The sequence below is a fragment of the Colobus angolensis genome, unplaced genomic scaffold (genome assembly GCF_000951035.1).
Source record: "Colobus angolensis palliatus isolate OR3802 unplaced genomic scaffold, Cang.pa_1.0 Scaffold27, whole genome shotgun sequence".
Lineage (NCBI taxonomy): Eukaryota > Metazoa > Chordata > Mammalia > Primates > Cercopithecidae > Colobus > Colobus angolensis.
Window position 1 is genome coordinate 14,333,050 of NW_012115932.1, and position 16,907 is coordinate 14,349,956.

Below are 16,907 nucleotides of genomic sequence, written 5' to 3' on the forward strand. Positions count from 1 at the left end.
ATGTTCACAGGCCGGCTCCCCGGAGGCTCCACACTCAGCCCAGCTTCTCTGAGATGCAAACCAGGCCACTCTGAGGCTGCCTGCAAACTTTCTGCTGAGCGCCGACAGCCGCTTCCTGCTCTGCGGGGAGTTCTTCCAGATCCTGATCAAGGCACAGAGAATTGATCTATCAGATTAACCAGGAAGGAAAGAGTGGGAGAGCGAGTGTGGGAGACTGTGGGGCTGAGTGTTTTCTGCGTAGCAGTCCCCTCCCTTCTGACTTGAGTATTAATTGCTACATTACTGCTGCCATGTAAGAAAGACAGTCAGCAAAGCCTGGGAGAGCTCCAGCTCCTCCCTCCCTGCTCTGCTCAGCTTTACTCTCCTCCTCGGTTCCCTTGGAGTACCTTGTGCCCCGGCAGTGCTGTCCTGGCCCTGGCATCCTGAGGTCCTCCCGTGGCGAGGACTTAAGTGGACAACAGGAGTGGGTGGAGAGAGAGAGGGAGAGTTTGCCCTGCAGGCTCTCTGGATGCAGAAGCCAGACTCGCTGCAGAGGCAGCTGTGCTGTTCCCGGAGCCTGGCTTTGGGGGTGCATCCGTCACTCAGGGTTCACCCAGGCAGGCTCCAAGTTCCTGGGGTGCACAAGGTGGGTGCTGTCCCTTCTGGGTGCTGACAGCCGAGCCTGGCTCCCCTCCACCACCATGAGCAGCTGCTCCAAAAGATGCAAGCTCGGGTTCGTGAAATTTGCCCAGACCATCTTTAAGCTCATCACTGGGACCCTCAGCAAAGGTATGGAAACTGGCCTTGCCCCTGCTTTCTTTCTTGATATGACCCGGCTGGTCGTATTGCCTCAGTGTGGTGAGCGTGGCCATTCTGGTGCACCCAGGCCTTGGAAAAGGCTGGGGAAATTGGTGGCTGGGATTCGAGGTTGCTGACAACCTGGGTCCTGGCTCTGAGTAGGCAGGCACCCAGCCAGGGAACTCAGCTGGCTGTAATTGCCTGGAACTTTGGAAATGGAGTTGGTGGTGTGTGGCTGATAGGTTACGGGCGGGCAGAGGGACAGAACCCTTTCCAGAGCATTGGAAGTGGCTTAGCGTGACTGGCGTTTCAAGAAGTTATCCACGGAGGGTTGTATTTTGTTGATAAAAGAGAGATTTGAGGCAGTGGGTTGTGAGTAATTCTGCAGAACAGAGATGCTTGAGGGGGCCAGCGGGAGGTGGTAATGGACCGGAATCTGCTTTGCACTGGTGGATTCAAGAAACTGGATCAGCTCTGCACCTCAGGTGCCAAGAGCTTCCTCTCATAGGGTTCCAGGGTCTCGTGCTTCTGGGGCTTCATTCATCGTTCTGCTTTCTTGGATCCCTGTCCCTCCACATTTCATGCCTATGTCCATGCCTGTCTTTTCTGCTTCTCCAAGAACTGGGGTGGCAGGTGGTTTGCAGGAGTGACTGTCTGGGCAGACCAGAAAGTGTGGCTATGGAACAGAATTAGGGCTGCAGCCCCAGATGCGCCCACAGCTGGGAGGCAGAAAGAAGGCTAACTCCTCAGGGCCTGGCGCTGTGTCTTAAACCCTGTTTTATACTCGGCACCAGGGAAGGTGAGGCCCTCGGAGGGATCTGGCCAACTTTCTGGAGATGATGTCAAGGGAGAGAGGCAGCGTGATGTGGTTCCACTGGCTGAAAAAATGTCTTTAAATATTCATGCTGTCTTTCAGAAAGAGTCTTTTGGGGGCTGGGGGGAGAGGCACTGGAAGCAGCCGGCAGAATATTCAGGGAAGGAGCCCACAAACCTTTGATGGGTTTTTGAAAAATAACAGTGAGCGCAGAGACAGGCTATGTGCAGCCAGATCTCATGACATGGCTCAGGTGCCTGCTGCCTAGTGGGTCTGGTCGGGTGTATGTTGTGTGGCATGTGTGGGTGGTGGGAATGATGAGATTCTGTTTATCTCCTTCCTTGGGATGTTCTGACCTTCCTGTTATTTCCCTACCATCCTTCTGAAATGGGGCATTGCTCCTCCAACATACCCAGGTGGGCTGAGCCCCCATTGTGGAGGGCCAGGCTGCCTGGCAGAATGACTGGAGGCCAGAAGTGGGGTGAACAGGAGGTTAATGGGTATAGCTGTGGTTGCTCTCAGTGGCTTTACCTCCTGGAGAAGGAGAAAGCAAAGGGGTTAGGAAATTTCACAAAGTTTCCCCATTCAATCCTCAGAGACAACTGGAAGGTTTTCTTTCCACATTACAGAGAGCAGGACCTAAGAGGGTGATGGGTGTGAGGCAGCATCCCGTCGCAGCCTCTGATGGAGGGCTTGTCCCCACCTGCAGTCTAGTGGCGACCCAGACCCCGCACACAGATGCTCCCTGGATGTCACACTGAATGCCGAGATAGGGGGATCATGGGGGTTTCCCATAAGTGCAGCAGAAAGAGCTTTGGCCTAAGGAAACCTAGATCTCAACTCTGATTCTGCTACCTGGGCAAGTCCCAGCCTCTCTGAGCCTCAGTTTCTTCATCTGTAAAACGAGTCCATTACCTCCAGCCTGTCTACCTCCTAGCACTGGTGCAAAGATCCAGCGGCACCTAGCCATGGAATCCCTTTGTGGAGTGTGTTGCCGTGACCAGTTGTGAGGGTGGGGTCAGGGTTGAGATGAACATGGGTCTGCAGAGAGAGACCCCAACTCATTCCCCTGGCAGGACCAGGGTCAGAGCTCCTCAGTTGCTCCTGACTCACTCCTGCAGGTGAGTCTGTACTTCCCAAGCAGCACCAAAAGAGGAATGAGATCACAGAAGTCCATTATGCAGCAAGAGGGGTGACTGAAAAAGCAAGCTGGCAAAGGAGAGAGCATGAGCAAAGAACTCTGTGTGCATGTGTATTTGAGAAAGAGAGACAGAGACAGGGACAGAAACAGAGCAAGGGTAGATGGCCACTTGAATAAATGATCAGGAAGATATTTTCTTCTGCATATTTGCCTGTGTTCATTCGTTCAGAGTTTATTTATTGAGCACCTACTCTGTGCCATGCTTATTGCAAGACAACAGACATGTGAATGAATAAGACACAAGCCCTCCATCAAGAGGGCTTGTCCCCACCTACAGTCTGATGGGTACCCAGACCTCACATGCAGATACTCCCTGGAAGGAGTGCTGAGATGGGGGGACCATGGGGGTCAACAAGCATAGAGAAGAGATGTCTGGGGCAGGCTAAGGGGCACCTCTAAAAAGTGACATCTAAGCTGAGACGAAGAGAGGCAGGACTGAGAAGGTGGGAGGAGGCCGAAGCTGGAAGAGGGAGCAGCATCAGAGTGTTGGCCTCTGCAGAGGAAACAGCTGGCGGGTCAGGACAGCTCCCTCTCTCTGCTCAGAATCCTAGAAACTAAGATCCTTGTGACACAGAAGGGACTCCATGGGGACCTGGCCTTGCTGTGACCTGCTGCAGTAGAGCCTTTCCTGCCACCAGGGCTCGGAGAGGCAGCCCGTGGCAGGCACTGGGGCAGGATTGTATCTGTGTTCTTTGCTTCAGCTCCGCAGAGAAGACCAAGTGTTTACACAGCCCCGGCTCTGCGCCAGGCACGTGCTGGGTGACTGGTGTTCTACCCAATCCAGGTGTTTGCTAAATATTTGTTAAATAGTGAGGAACATGGGAGCAGGGCCAGGTTGGGAGCAGGGTAGCTGAGAAAGGCCTGCAGAGAGTCCAGAAAACGGCTTTCTCATGTTTACACCTCCCCTAGGTGGGTTTAGATTCGACCCTATGTGGATACATTATCCACATAGGGTCGAATGCTTAGTGATTTCTGGTTTTAATTTGGTTTCGCTTATTCATTATTCATTGCACTGAGTTCTAGATTTGCAGTAATCCAACCCTCAGGAAAGGGATTTTTCTTTGTCCATTGCAGAACTGAGGAATGCAAAGAATGTGTTGGACCAGGTACCTGCTGGTCCTACGGCAATTTACTGTTTCATAACAGCCTTGCAAATACCTGGGGAACAAGGAGGGTCCAGGACCACCCTCCCTGTCCTGCCTGTTCCTAACCCTTGGCCACCTTCTGCCATGCCAGCAATCCTTCTTGCCATTGGTCTAAGAAGCCAGCTCGCCCAGATTTCTCATCAGTGCTTATTGCAGAGATAAACTGCTCATGTCCACCTGCTCACATATCTCATCAACCTTGAACTTTCCTTCCTACCCCAGTCATAATTTGTGATCTGTGTTCCTTTTAGGAACATGTTTGCTAAAGGCTCTCTTCCCCACTAGACTTCAGCTCCATGAAGGCAAGACCGTGTGCATTTTTTTGCTTACCACTGCAGCCAGAACTACTAGTATGGTGCCCAGAATGGAGTATGTGTGTTACTGTGTTAAATGAATGAAACAGCACTGCACGGCACAGACACCAGCTATCAGCCTGAGATGCCACCTGGCGCAGGAGCTTTCTAGGAAGCACTATGCAACACCTGTCCCACAGGTGCTCAGCAAACGCTGTCTGAACTCTGTTTAGCTTCAGCCCCAGCCTCCAGCCTGTGTGAGCCTCCAGCCACATAAAACATTCAGGCTCTGTCTGAGCTTGTGTAGTGTCTAGAGAAGGGCATTAAGATTGTTCCCAGAAGGAAAGACTGGGTGGGCAGGCCTCTGGCATCCCCACTCCCACCTCTCCGGCTCTATTTTTGTTTTATTGACTGGATTTCTCCCAAACTTAAAGAATCTCTTTGGCATTAAAAAAATTTGCAAACCACGAATGCAGTGAGAAGCACAGTTGGTTTCTAGATTGAGACATCCCTGAACGCTGCACACTGGCTCGGAAGCTTCGGACCGGGTCTCTCACCTCCCTGGCATTTAGTTTCCTCGTCTATAAAATCAAATTACAATACCCTTCTTATGGGGTTGAATGAGATTGTGTAGATAAAGCTCCCTGCCTATTAGGTGCTCAGTAGTGTTGACGGATCCGACTGCTGTTATTAGCTGATACTCTCATGGTTGAGAGCCCCTCCGGGCTGGGACTCCGTCTCACTCACTACTTGTTTTCTCAGCACCAGGCACAGATTCTGAGAGCAACATCTCATGATCACTTTGTGAGAGCCTATGGCCTTGTCAGTTACTGCATGACTTTATTTATTTATTTATTTTGAGGCAGGGTCTCGCTCTGTTCCCCAGGCTGAGTGCAGTGATGCAGTCGTGGCTCACTGTAGCCTCGACTTCCCGGGCTCAAGCAATCCTCCCACCTCAGCCTCCCAAATAGCTGAGACCACATGTGTGTGCCACCACAACCAGCTAATTTTTGACTGTTTGTAAAAACAGGGTCTCACTATGCTGCCCAGGTTGATCTCAAACTCCCGACTCAAGAGACCCTCCCACCTTGGCCTCCCAAAGTGCTGGGATTACAGGCATGAGCCACCACATCTGACCACTGGATGACTTTAGACCACTGCTTCCCCTCTGCTGAACTTCTTTTCTTAAGGGCCTGCCCAGAGCCATCTCTCTCACCTGATTCCTTATTAGGAATTAAAAGCCTGATTCCCAGAGTCAGGCCCCTGCCTGCTGTTTAACCTAGGAGAAGCTCAGCTCCTGACTCGGATGCTTCGCGAAATCAGGGGTCTGGGGAACCTGCCTCTTCCTCTTTCTGCACAGTCAGCTCCCCACCCCCCTCACAGACTTCCTGGGGGCCTCTGGCAGGAGCCAGAAGTTGTGCAGGCTCCATTCTGGCTGGGGAGGTTTAAACTCATCTCCTTCTGCACACCGGGAACAAATGTTACCCCAGGCGCAGATGACAGAGCCAAAGTGAGCAGAAGGGAGGAATCCAATCCAGGAGAGCTTCTAGTGTCCTCCAGGCCACCCATGAGGCTGCGGGGGTGGGGAAAAGGGGTGTGGGAAGATGAGATCTATCTCAAGGACAAGGCCCTGGAGCTGTAACTCTCCCGTCCCACCCCAGCCCAGGCTGTTCCTCTTTTTTCAGACAAAACCTCAGCTCCCCCATCAGAGACACACTGTTCCTCTTGCCTCCTCCTCTTGCTATTCAAGATCCTCAAGAGACTGACCTTGGACCTGGGCATGACTCTGCCTTCAGGCAGGCCAGGCTGGAGTACCAACTCTGCCTCTTACCAGCTGTGTGAAGTTGTGTCATTTGAACACCACCCCAAGCCAAGCTCCCCACTTCTAATTGGAGATAATAATAACATCAATGGCACAAGACTGTTTTTTAATGTAATGATGATATTGAGTAAGGGCTAGCAGCTCACAGCAAATCCCAACTCTGCTCTTACAGGGCCCCTGCTTACATTTTGTGCCCTAGGCACCTTCCTTGCTTCATTCTAGTCTTGATCCTGGAGGTAGGGATCACAATCACCATTTCAGCAGATAAGGAAACTGAGGTTTAGCTAAGTGTGGTGGCTCCCCTGGTGAGTGGCAGAGCTGGGATTAGAACCTAGGTCCTGCTGGTGCCAAGACAAGGTACATTCCTCTGCACTCCTAGGGCTGGAGAAGTCATGCCTGCCTGCACTACTTCCCACCTTGCCACCAGCAGAGAGTCCCCCAGCAACCCACTAATTTTGTTGGTGGGTTTTTCCCTGTTGGGTCTCATCAGAGCAGCCACCTGTCTTGCAAAAGGTTGTGACAAATTCCATTAAAGTGTCATCACCTGGGTTATGGGGAAAGGGAGCACTCCAGAGGCCAAGGTCAGCAGGACAGCCATACCCATGCTCTCTCAGTATCCTTATCACCTCTCAGGCAGGCGTGCGGGCCCAAGGCACCTGCCAGACACTGAGTAGTCTCTGCCTACTCCTCCACTGGGCCACTGGGCCACTCCCCCATGGCTCTTCCTTCTTATAGGGCAAATGTGAGAAGTGGTCTTGGGTGTGGGAAAATACACAGAGCTTTGGACACTAGGCAGAGGCTGGAATTGAGGTGTTGCAGTTGTTTACTGTAATTGTCTGGGAAAGCAGAGGCCTTCACACTGGAGGACTTTGAGACCTGGGAGATATCATGTCCTCTACCAAAAGGAGAATGCCACCTGTCTTGTGAAAAGCTAAGCTTCAAGGCTGCCTCTTCCTGGGGAAAGAGAGTACCCCCCATCCAAGTCCTGGTTCGCTCACTGTCTTGGCAGTGAGGGCTGAGCGAGCATTCTGGTCATGTTACCATAGCCCCACTCACTCTCTATAGCCCTGGAACCTCTGAGTGCCAGTGCCTTGTCACAGGAAGAAAGCTTGATTATCCAGGCCTTCTGGGTCCTTGCCTCTCTCTCTCCAGCCCCAAGCTAGAGCCTGCCAGGAGCGGCATGTGTTCACCCTGGCCCTCCTGATGTCCAGTAGCATTCATCCCAGCCTACTGACCCCACCACCCTTGCCCCTCTGCAGCAGGCCCAGCACTCCCTGACCCATTTGGGCTGTCCAGGTGCTCAGTTCACTGGGGTCTCCATAGTCCCACAGCAGAGGGCAGAGAAGAAGGTGGAATCACCTGCCCCTCTGGAGCCTCCGTGTCTTTCTCCTAGATAACCCTGATACCATGCAGGAATAATTTGTTCAGGGCCATTTATCCTGCCACTGCTGCACAGACATCCTATTAACTTCAGGACCACAGGGGAGTGGCTAGTTTGCTCCAAATTAAAAGTAGCTGGAAATGGGGCCCTCTGGCAGGCAGGAGAGTACAGGCTGCAACACCATAGCCCTGGAAGAGTGCATCTAGTCAGGTCTTCATCAGCCTTCTCAGGCCTGGGCCTCCTTTGCCATGCCACAGGCCCCTCATCTTCCCCAATCTTCTTAGGGTTACAGAATCTCCCCTGGGCCACCTCTCTCACCAGATCCAGGTCCCAAATCCCTGAAAGCCACTGTTTCCCAAGGGTGGAAGTGGCGATGTGAAGTCACTGTGGAGGGAAGCAGGATACAGGGTGGGAAAGCTCTGGACCCAGACGGACCCGGGCTCCAACCCTGCCATGCGCCAGCAGGACAGCCTTGGGCAAGCTATTCCCCATCTTGAGTCTGTGTCCTTCCATAAATGGGCCAGTAATTTCCATCGCATGTGGCTACTGGAGATGGAATGAGATGGGACGTGTGACAGGCACAGGACCTGGCTCATAAAGGCTGCTCAGTAAAAGTCAAGTTCCCCACCCTTCTCTTCTCCTGTGATATGACTTTGGACTTGTAGCCAAGAGAAACGAAGCTGAGCCTCTGGGGGTCAAGTCCACTTCCCGGCTCCTATCCAGATGTGCTGCTGTTCCAAAATTATCCCCCCTGCCCCCAGTCACTCTTGATGACAAGTTCTGTAATTAAAAATGTGCCAACAACTGAAACGATCCTTTTTATTTAGTTGTTTATGGATTTATTTGCCATCCATTCCCATGAGAACGGGAGCCCTGCAAAAGCGTTCACCACATGGGAATCACGTAGAGTGAGTGCCTCAAGCACCTGCAGCCGAGGAAGGTTGAATAAATGATGACTAAATGCTTTCCCTGCCGAGCAATATCAGGCCATGTGCCTGGAGTTCCCTATTTTGAGGTCTGGTCTTAGTCAGGCTTTCTCTTCAGCCTGCCACTCCCTATCTCCCTGTTCTGAATTCCTGTGCTGGAGTTTGACAGCAGTGACCAGCCAGAGCCACCTGGATGAGACAAGGGTCAGTGCAAACAAGACCAAAGGCCTGTTCCTGCCCCCATTCCCCTCTTGTGCTCTGCTGGGGGACTGCCCCTGGGTGCAGGTCCACACTGCCCATGCATCACAGTTGGCCAGGTGCTCTGGTGAGGCAGGGGTTCTTCTGCTTTATCCACCTGCACCCCACCCAGAAGTGCAGGAGGGGGGACCCCGCTTAAAGGCAGGCAGTCAGGGAGAGGAGCTTTGGGGGAGAGGATGTGGAAATAAGGAAATTGCATAGGCCTCCTGGGCCAGCTGGAGGAAAGAGAAGCCAGGACTCCTGAAAAAGACTTATGGGAGGTCATTTACTATCACCACTGACCACCCTCTCCGTACTGCTCACAGGTCTCCAGTCTAGGGGCAGAAGAAAGCCTTGCTTCTCTGTTAGGATGAAGGTAGGAGGACCATGAATACAAAGCTAACCTTGGTCCCCTCTGGCTGAAGCCGCTGAGATTCCATTTTGTGTTCTTAGAGGTGCTAAGAACAACAGCTTTGAGCCAGACCAAAATGGAGGGTTTGAGTACAAATCCTCACCTTTGATTGCTGTCTTAGGCCATCAGGCTGCTTATCAACCTGATGGCCTAACATCCCATACAAAGACATGGTGGCTTATCAACAACAGAAATGTATTTCTCACAGTTCTGGAAGCTGGAAGTCTGAGATCAGGATGCTAGCACTGTGGAGTTCTGGTGGGGACTCTTCCTGGCTTACAGATAGCATCTCCTATTGTATTCTCACACGGAGGAAAGAGAGTAAGGTAGCTCTCTGGCCTCTTATAGACACCCCCCACTCAAGAGGCTCTGCCTTCATGACCTCATCACCTCCCAAAGGCCCTACCTTCAAATACCATCACCTCAGGAGTGGGATTTCAACATGTAAATTTGGGGGAGAGGAGGCACAAACATTCAGCCCATTGCACTGAGCAAATGGCTTTTTTCTCTGGGCCTCAGTTTCTTCATCTCTAAAATGAAGGAGCTGCTGATTTCAAAGGCCTCTCAGCTTTGGAATTTAAAGATTAAACAAAATTGCAGCACTGCTGGTGGCACCTGCCATGTGCCCAGCATTGCCTAAGCACTCCGTGCCCACCATTTTATTTAGTGCACATGAGAACCCTAGGAGGTCAAGTGCTCTAATTAACCCCACTTGCAGATATAAAGAGCGAGTTTCAGAGAGGGGAGGGGCCTGGCTTGGAGTCACATAGCCAGAGTGAAGTGTAGCCACAACTGGAAGCTTAGGCGGTCTGGCCCCAAGCCCTCCCCAGTCCATCCCCATTACACTTTTTCCATTTCTGAAAATCAGATCCAGGGTAAGAAGGCAACGAAGACAAAACAGATTCCTTCCCAGTTTGGCCAAGAGGCAACACACACTCTTGTTTTAGAAATCAAGATTTCAGGGCCTCCATTCTGACTAAAGAAGTGCAATTGAGGAGAATACCGGCTGAGACCCAAGCCCCACCAATCCGTCCCCTAAACCATTACCCACAGGTCACCTTTCACAGTCAAACAACAAAACATACGGGGAGCAGGCCCGATAGCCAAGGCTACAGGGAGGGGACAGAAAAGGAAACACCATCCGGCAAGATTTCCAGTTGTATTTCTAGCCTGGCCAATTTTCATTTATTGCTGGAATGAGGTCAGTTGGAAGCTGAGGCAGAGAATTGGGTAGGAATCAGGTAGCGGGGGTGAGATTCTGGGGCTTGTATCTGAGAGGCCGGGGTTAACCTATCCTAATTTTCTTCCTGTAATCTTTTGATTAACCCTGGGCCAGTTTGGATGACATTTTTCAAACCATCTGTGCTTGGCAGGTTGGGCCAAGCCCAGGCTTGCTGCTCAGTACCTGCAGACATCAGCTTGGAGCGGCTGTCACCCAGAGCCCGGGATGTCTCTAAACCATGAAGCATATTGGATTGCAGAATGATCCGCGACATCCCTGTGCTGATTAATTCTGCCCAGGCCTCACAAGTTCAGAAACGGTGGCTTTCATTTCAAACTCAACAGGAAACATGAGGGGAATGGCCATCACCATCCTCTATTGAGTGCTACTTATTTTCTGTGAGCTTTACAAGAATTCCTGTATTCAGTCCAGCCCTTTCTCTGTGAGTTATTTTTATTCCAAACCAGGGGCTTTGAGAGGCTGAATAACTTGGTGACATCACAAATACAGAACTGCGGTTTAAAAGGTCACGTGCAAATACTAATGTTCCTTTGAACATGCCTGGTTAAACCTGTCAGCACCGTCACTGCTGTTATGGACTGAATTGTGTCCCCTTAAAATGTATATGTCAAAGCCCTAACCCCCAAGGTGGCTGTGTTTGATGATAGGGCCTTGGCACAGGTGATTAAGGTTAAATGAGGTCATAAGGTTGGGATCCTAATCCAACAGGACTGTGTCCTTGTAAGAAGGGGAAGAGACACCAGCAGTACACGCACACAGAGGAAAGGTCATGTGAGGACAACATGGCCAACCACAAGCCAGGAGGCGAAACTTCACCGGACACCACCCCTGCCCGAATCTTAGTCTTGAACTTCCAGTGTCCAGAACTGTGGGAAAACAGATTTTCGTTATTTAACCACCCAGTCTGTGGCATTCCATTGTGTCAGCCCAAGCAGACGAATATTGCCCCACAGACCATTCTTTGCGTAGCATCCTTTCCCATGTTTTTAATTGTGATAAATGTATCTAACACTAAATTTACTGTTTTAACCATTTTTAAGTGCACAGTTGTGGCATTAAGTACATTCACATGTTGTGCAACCATCACCACCAACCATCTCCAGAACATTTTTCTTCTTGCAAAACTGAAACTCTTCACTGCACCCATTAAACACTTCCCCATTTCTGCCTACCCTCAGCCTCTGGCAGCCACCACTGTACTTTCTGTCTCTATTAACTTGACTGTTCTAGGTTGCTCATGTAAGTGAGTCATGAACAATATTTGTGGTGGCTTATTCCACTTAGTGTAATATCTTTTTTTTTTTTTTTTGGAGACAGGGTCTCACTCTGTCACCCAAGCTGGAGCGCAGTGGCGTCATCACAGCTCATTGCAGCTTCTACCTCCTGGGCTCAAGAGATCCTCCCACCTCAGCCTCCAGAGTAGCTGAGACTACAGGCGTGTGCCACCACCACACCTGACTAATTTTTTTATTTTTTGTAGAGAACGAGGTTTCACCATGTTGCCCAAGCTGGTCTCAAACTTAGGATTGGCCCGCCTTGGCCTCCCAAAGTGCTGGGATTACAGGCCACCATACCCGGCCCTCACTTAGCGTTATGTCTTTAAGGTTCATTCCTGTTCATAGCCTGTGTCAGAACTCCCTTCCTTTTTGAGTTTGAACAATATTCCATTGTATGGATACTACATTTTGCTTTTTTTTCCATTGATGGACCATTTCCATATTTTTAAAATGAAAAATGAATCACATACAATTATAATCCCCTTGCTGGAAACTGTCGCCAGTGGTTTCTTGACACATTTAGAGTTAAAGGCAGACTCCTCTCGGTGGCCCGTTGGCTTTGCATGATCTGTCCTCTGCATTTCTGTCCTTTTCTGCTTGTCTCCCTCTCCCCATGGCCCCACCCCAGGTGATGCACCCCAAACACAGGCCGCCTTACTCTTGCTAGGATATGGAGCTCCTTCAGCGTCAGGGTCCTCACCGTCCCTATTCTCTCAGTCTGGGCTCTGGACTCTTTCTACCAAATCTCCCTGGACTGTCTCCCTCAATTCATTCAAATCCTCTCCTGTCTGCAATGGCTGCTCCCTCCTCATCTCTCCCGACACATTGCCTAATGCTGCCTTGTTTTTTTGCACAGCGCTTACTGCTCCCTCAACAGTATTACCCATGTATTTGCTTGGTGTTTTTAAATGTTTTAATGGAAATTGTGTTTAAGGTGTACAGTGTGATGTCTTGATACACACATAGATAATGGCCTGATTATCACAGTCAAGCTAATGAACACATCCATCTCTTCTAATAGTTACCTTTCTGTGTGTGGTGAGAATTACTCTCTTAGCAAATTTCAAGTATGCAGTTCAGTCTTATGGACTACAGACTCCTTGCTGTGCATTACTCTAGAGCTTGCTCATTCTCCACAGCTGAAACTCTGCACCCTTTGGCCAACATCTCCCTGTTATTCATTTGTTTATGATCCAGCTCATCCACTAAGAGTCCAGCCCTGTGAGGGCAGAGAATTTTGTCTGGCCTTGACTACTTCCCCAGCACCTGGTGCAGGGCCTAGTACATGGTAGGCCCTCATTGGGAGTTGAGAGGTCGAGCTGGCAGATGAGGAATCCGAGGCCCAGAGAAGGCCACCCAGCAAGCCAGAGGCAGAGCTGGCCCTTGAACCAGGGCCTCCCCGTCTTTCCATTCCCTACAGGTTCGGCACTGCACGCCCTTTAAAGGCTCCAGTTTTGTATCCACCATTCCCACGTCTGTCTGTCCATCTACACTTCCTCCTTAGCAAGGCCACCCATGTTCCTGCATCCAGAACATGAGGGGTTAATTAAAATAGTCATCTAGCTTCTCAGGTTACCATCCTAAGAACGGCCCTCCTCAGTTACTGCAGCTGGTGGACCATTTGATTCACTTTGATTTGTTCTTGTCATGGAGAGAGGGGAACCTGTCGCTGGGAAAGGATGGTGATGGTTTCCAGTGTGCTCTGCTCCATTCAGCCAAGGGGCTCTTCCGAGAGGGCATGAAGTGAGCAGTCACCAGCGAAGGCATCTGGGAGCTGCGGACGCAGCTGGCTTCCATGGCTGTGTTCCCCTCCAGCCCTTGAGGATCCAGGACTTTCTGGAAACATGACTTTTCGAGTTCACTGGATGCCAAATCCATTACCACCAAATTGTATGACCTTGGGAAGTCCAAGGGAGTTACTCCCTTGAGTGTAGCTTCCTTTTCTGTAAAATGTGTGCAATAATGCCAATACCACAGGTTTATTAAAGTAATGCACTTGAAAGTGTTTAGTGCAGTGCTTGTGTCAAATTAGGGATTCAACAAATGATGAAGTGGTTTTGCTTTTATTTGGCTTTGCTGTTTGTTAGGGCTGAGCTTAAATCTCCCTCATTGCATCCTAGTCAAACCAGGGACCTCCCATGTCTTGGGAAATGACTGGGTGACAGAAATCTCCCATGTGGGCCAGAAAACAGTGAGAGATGTTTTCAACATACACTTTGCCTTTCCTTTCCCTCCGTGGGATGCAAGTATCAGTGACAAAGAGTCTTATTCTAGGGAGATGAGACAGGAGAGCTCACACTCCATTCATTGAGCAAGCTCCTCATGTCCAGAAACTTTAAAGTCTCCTGTGCACTCCTGCCCCACTCCCGGCCCACACTCTCCTACTGATGAAGAATAAGAAGGGGCAGTAAAACCTTGTCTTTGTATAGTCCACCAAGGGCTCAACAGAAGGAGGTGGAGGAGGCCTCAGACCTGAATGTTGTGGCAGTCACTGCACCCTGGGTCAGAGCCCACTGAGGACACCACCCTGGAAGGCAGAAGCTGGCTGGAACCACAAAGCCCCATGGACAAGCAGGCTCTGGCACTAACTTTGAGCATTTGCTGTGCCTGCTGGCCTGTCTCACAGGGCACCATGAGGTAAAAAGACAGCAGGCACGAGGTAAAAAGACAGCAGATATAATTCCCATTATATCTGGGAATTTCAGTCTGGCCAAGGGAGCTTCTGAGAGCCTGAAGGTGGCCAGTATGTGACTGGAAGTCAAGGCTACATGACACAGTGACCAGCATGAGACTCCTCCAAATGTCCTCAGCACAAGGATGGGAAACTGAGGCCAGAGCAAGGAACGCCCTTGAATAAGTTACCTTCAAAACGGAGCCTCCTCTGGCTGGTAGCTGGGGGCACAGGGATGGAGGGTAATCTGGCCCCTCCTGGAAGTGGTGGCCGCCCAACAGATGGCTCTTCATTGCCACACAGTCGGTGACTCATAGACCAAGCAAGACCCGTCGCCTCTTCCCTTCATATCTGCACTCTTCCCTTCATGGCCTCACCTCTAGGGGAGACTCCCAAGTCTCTCTCTCTTGCCTTGGCTCTTTTCTTAAACTCCAGGCCTACAGGTGACTCCTTGACTGGATTGTGAACTTGTTGGGAGGGCAGGGGCTACATTTTACCTATGTGACAATGTGCAGGCCGGCACAGTGGCTCACACCTGTAATCCCAACACTTAGGGAGCCTGAGATGGGTGGATCATTTGAGGTCAGGAGCTCGAGACCATTCTGACCACAGCGAAACCCTGTCTCTACTAAATATACAAAATTAGCTGGCCATGGTGTCACATGCCTGTAATCCCAGCTACTTGGGAGGCTGAGGCAGGAGAATCGCTTGAACTGGAAGGTGGAAGTTGCAGTGAGCCATTGCACTCTGGTCTGGGCAACAAGAGTGAAACTCCGTCTCAAAAAAAAGAAGAAGAATGTGCAGCACCTAACACAAGACCTGGCATAGCGTAGGGGCCTAACAAACGGATGGATGGATGGAGGATGGGAGGAAGCACCACTAGACCCTTCTAGTTGAGTGTCTTTCTCTAGCCCCTACTCAACCCTTATAAAACCAAAGCAGACCTCTCTCTTCTGATTTTACCCTTTCTCTTTACATGTCCTGGTCTTGAACTTTGTTCTTTCCATCTGTCACTCCCTTTCCACTCTCAGAACCGTTCCTGAAGTCTGAAACTTTCTAACCTCTCAACTGCTTTGCTGCAGCAGCCTGCAGACTACATTTTTTCCCATTTCTTCCCTTTCTGCTCCTCCACAACATTCCGAAGAGATGGCCCATCCAACCCATTGACCCAGAAGCCCTACTTCTAGAAATCTATTCTAAGCGAATCATCACAGATGTGCATACAGACTTTTATTTAGAGGTACTTATTATGGTATTATTGCATTACTTATAATAGTGAAAAACTGGAGGCAATCTAAGTGTCAATGGAGAAAAATTGTGCATTAAATACATTTTGGTTCATCTATCTGATGGAATAATATTAAACTGTTGAAAATTAGTTTGAGAACTAATTAATAACCTACAGAAATGCTATTGATATCATATCAAGTAGGAAGCCAGGAGAAAAAAAACTGTGTGCTCAATGAAGTTCCAGTCTGTGGGAATAGTTGTGTATGGAAAAGTAAAATAGAGAAGAAATAAGCTGAAACATTAGTGTGGGTTTTAGCTTGGATTAAAGGTCAGCTTTTAAAGTTCTTTTTTATTTGTTTGTTTGTTTGCTTGTTTGTTTGCTTTTTTGAGATGGAGTCTCGCTCTGTCACCAGGCTTGAGTGCAGTGGTGCAATCTTGGCTCACTGCAACCTCTGCTTCCTGGGTTCTTGCCTCCCGAGTAGCTGGGATTACAGGCACATGCCACTACACCCAGCTAATTTTTGTATTTTTAGTAGAGATGGGGTTTCACCACGTTGGCCAGGATGGTCTCCATCTTCTGACGTGATCCGCCCACCTCGGCCTCCCAAAGTACTGGGATTACAGGTGTGAGCCACTGCCCCCGGCCTAAATTTCTTCTTGATGCTTCTCTGCATTGTCTGAATTGTCTTCAATAAGCATCCATATTTAATCAGAAACCATAAACATATCATTCACTAAATACACATCTTCAATTATATAGTTTTCAATATGGGAACGAATGAAAGTTCTGCTTTCACTGGCATATCATGCCATGTGGCAGTACACCCGAAACTACCAGATTTGGCACTCCCAGCCCTAACCCCACAGTCTCAGACCTCAGCCCACTCCCTATTCCTGTCTCCCCGTGACCAAACCCACACACACATTCTCCTCCAGCCAAACTGGTCCCCACATGTTTTCCAAACCAGCCTTCTGTTCTATGTTCCTCAGCCTAACCCTCAAATGATTCAGAAACACACATGCACATGCACAGAGAGAGAAATAGAGACAGAGAGAAAATCCAAATATGAAAAATACTGATCATCATTGGTGAACCTAGGTGAAGGGTAGGCATGCTCACAATTTGCATTGTAGTTGAATATTTTCAAAATAAAAAGCTTGGGAAGTAAAGGAGCAGTGTAGTATAGTATTTAAAGGCATAAATTCTGCATGAAGTTACCTTATTTCAAGTTCCAGTCCCACTGCCTATTAGTTGGGAAGTAGTAACATTAGGCAAGGTACTTACTTTCTAAGACTCAGATTCTTCATCAGTAAAATGGGGATAATCAAAATCTTAGTGTATTTGTTTCCTACCGTTGCCCAGAGAATGGAATGTATGTGCGTAAAGGGCTTGGTTAAGAGTGCCACACACCCTTGATCATGAACTGTTAGTATCAATCCTAAATATAGAAATCAATTTCTTTTTTTTTTTTTTTTTT

The 16,907-nt window shown here is 49.6% G+C and overlaps 1 protein-coding gene across 1 annotated transcript in view; it reads left to right on the forward strand.

The window, feature by feature from the left end:
* The first annotated feature begins 300 nt into the window (after nt 1–300).
* Nucleotides 301–16,907, forward strand: part of KCNIP1 (Kv channel interacting protein 1) — a 389,539-nt gene continuing 372,932 nt past the window's right edge. Inside the window, exon 1 of the mRNA XM_011947764.1 lies at nt 301–768. Within this exon, the coding sequence (XP_011803154.1) occupies nt 681–768 (88 nt within the window). The 5' untranslated portion in view covers nt 301–680. The remainder of the gene's footprint in view (nt 769–16,907) is intronic.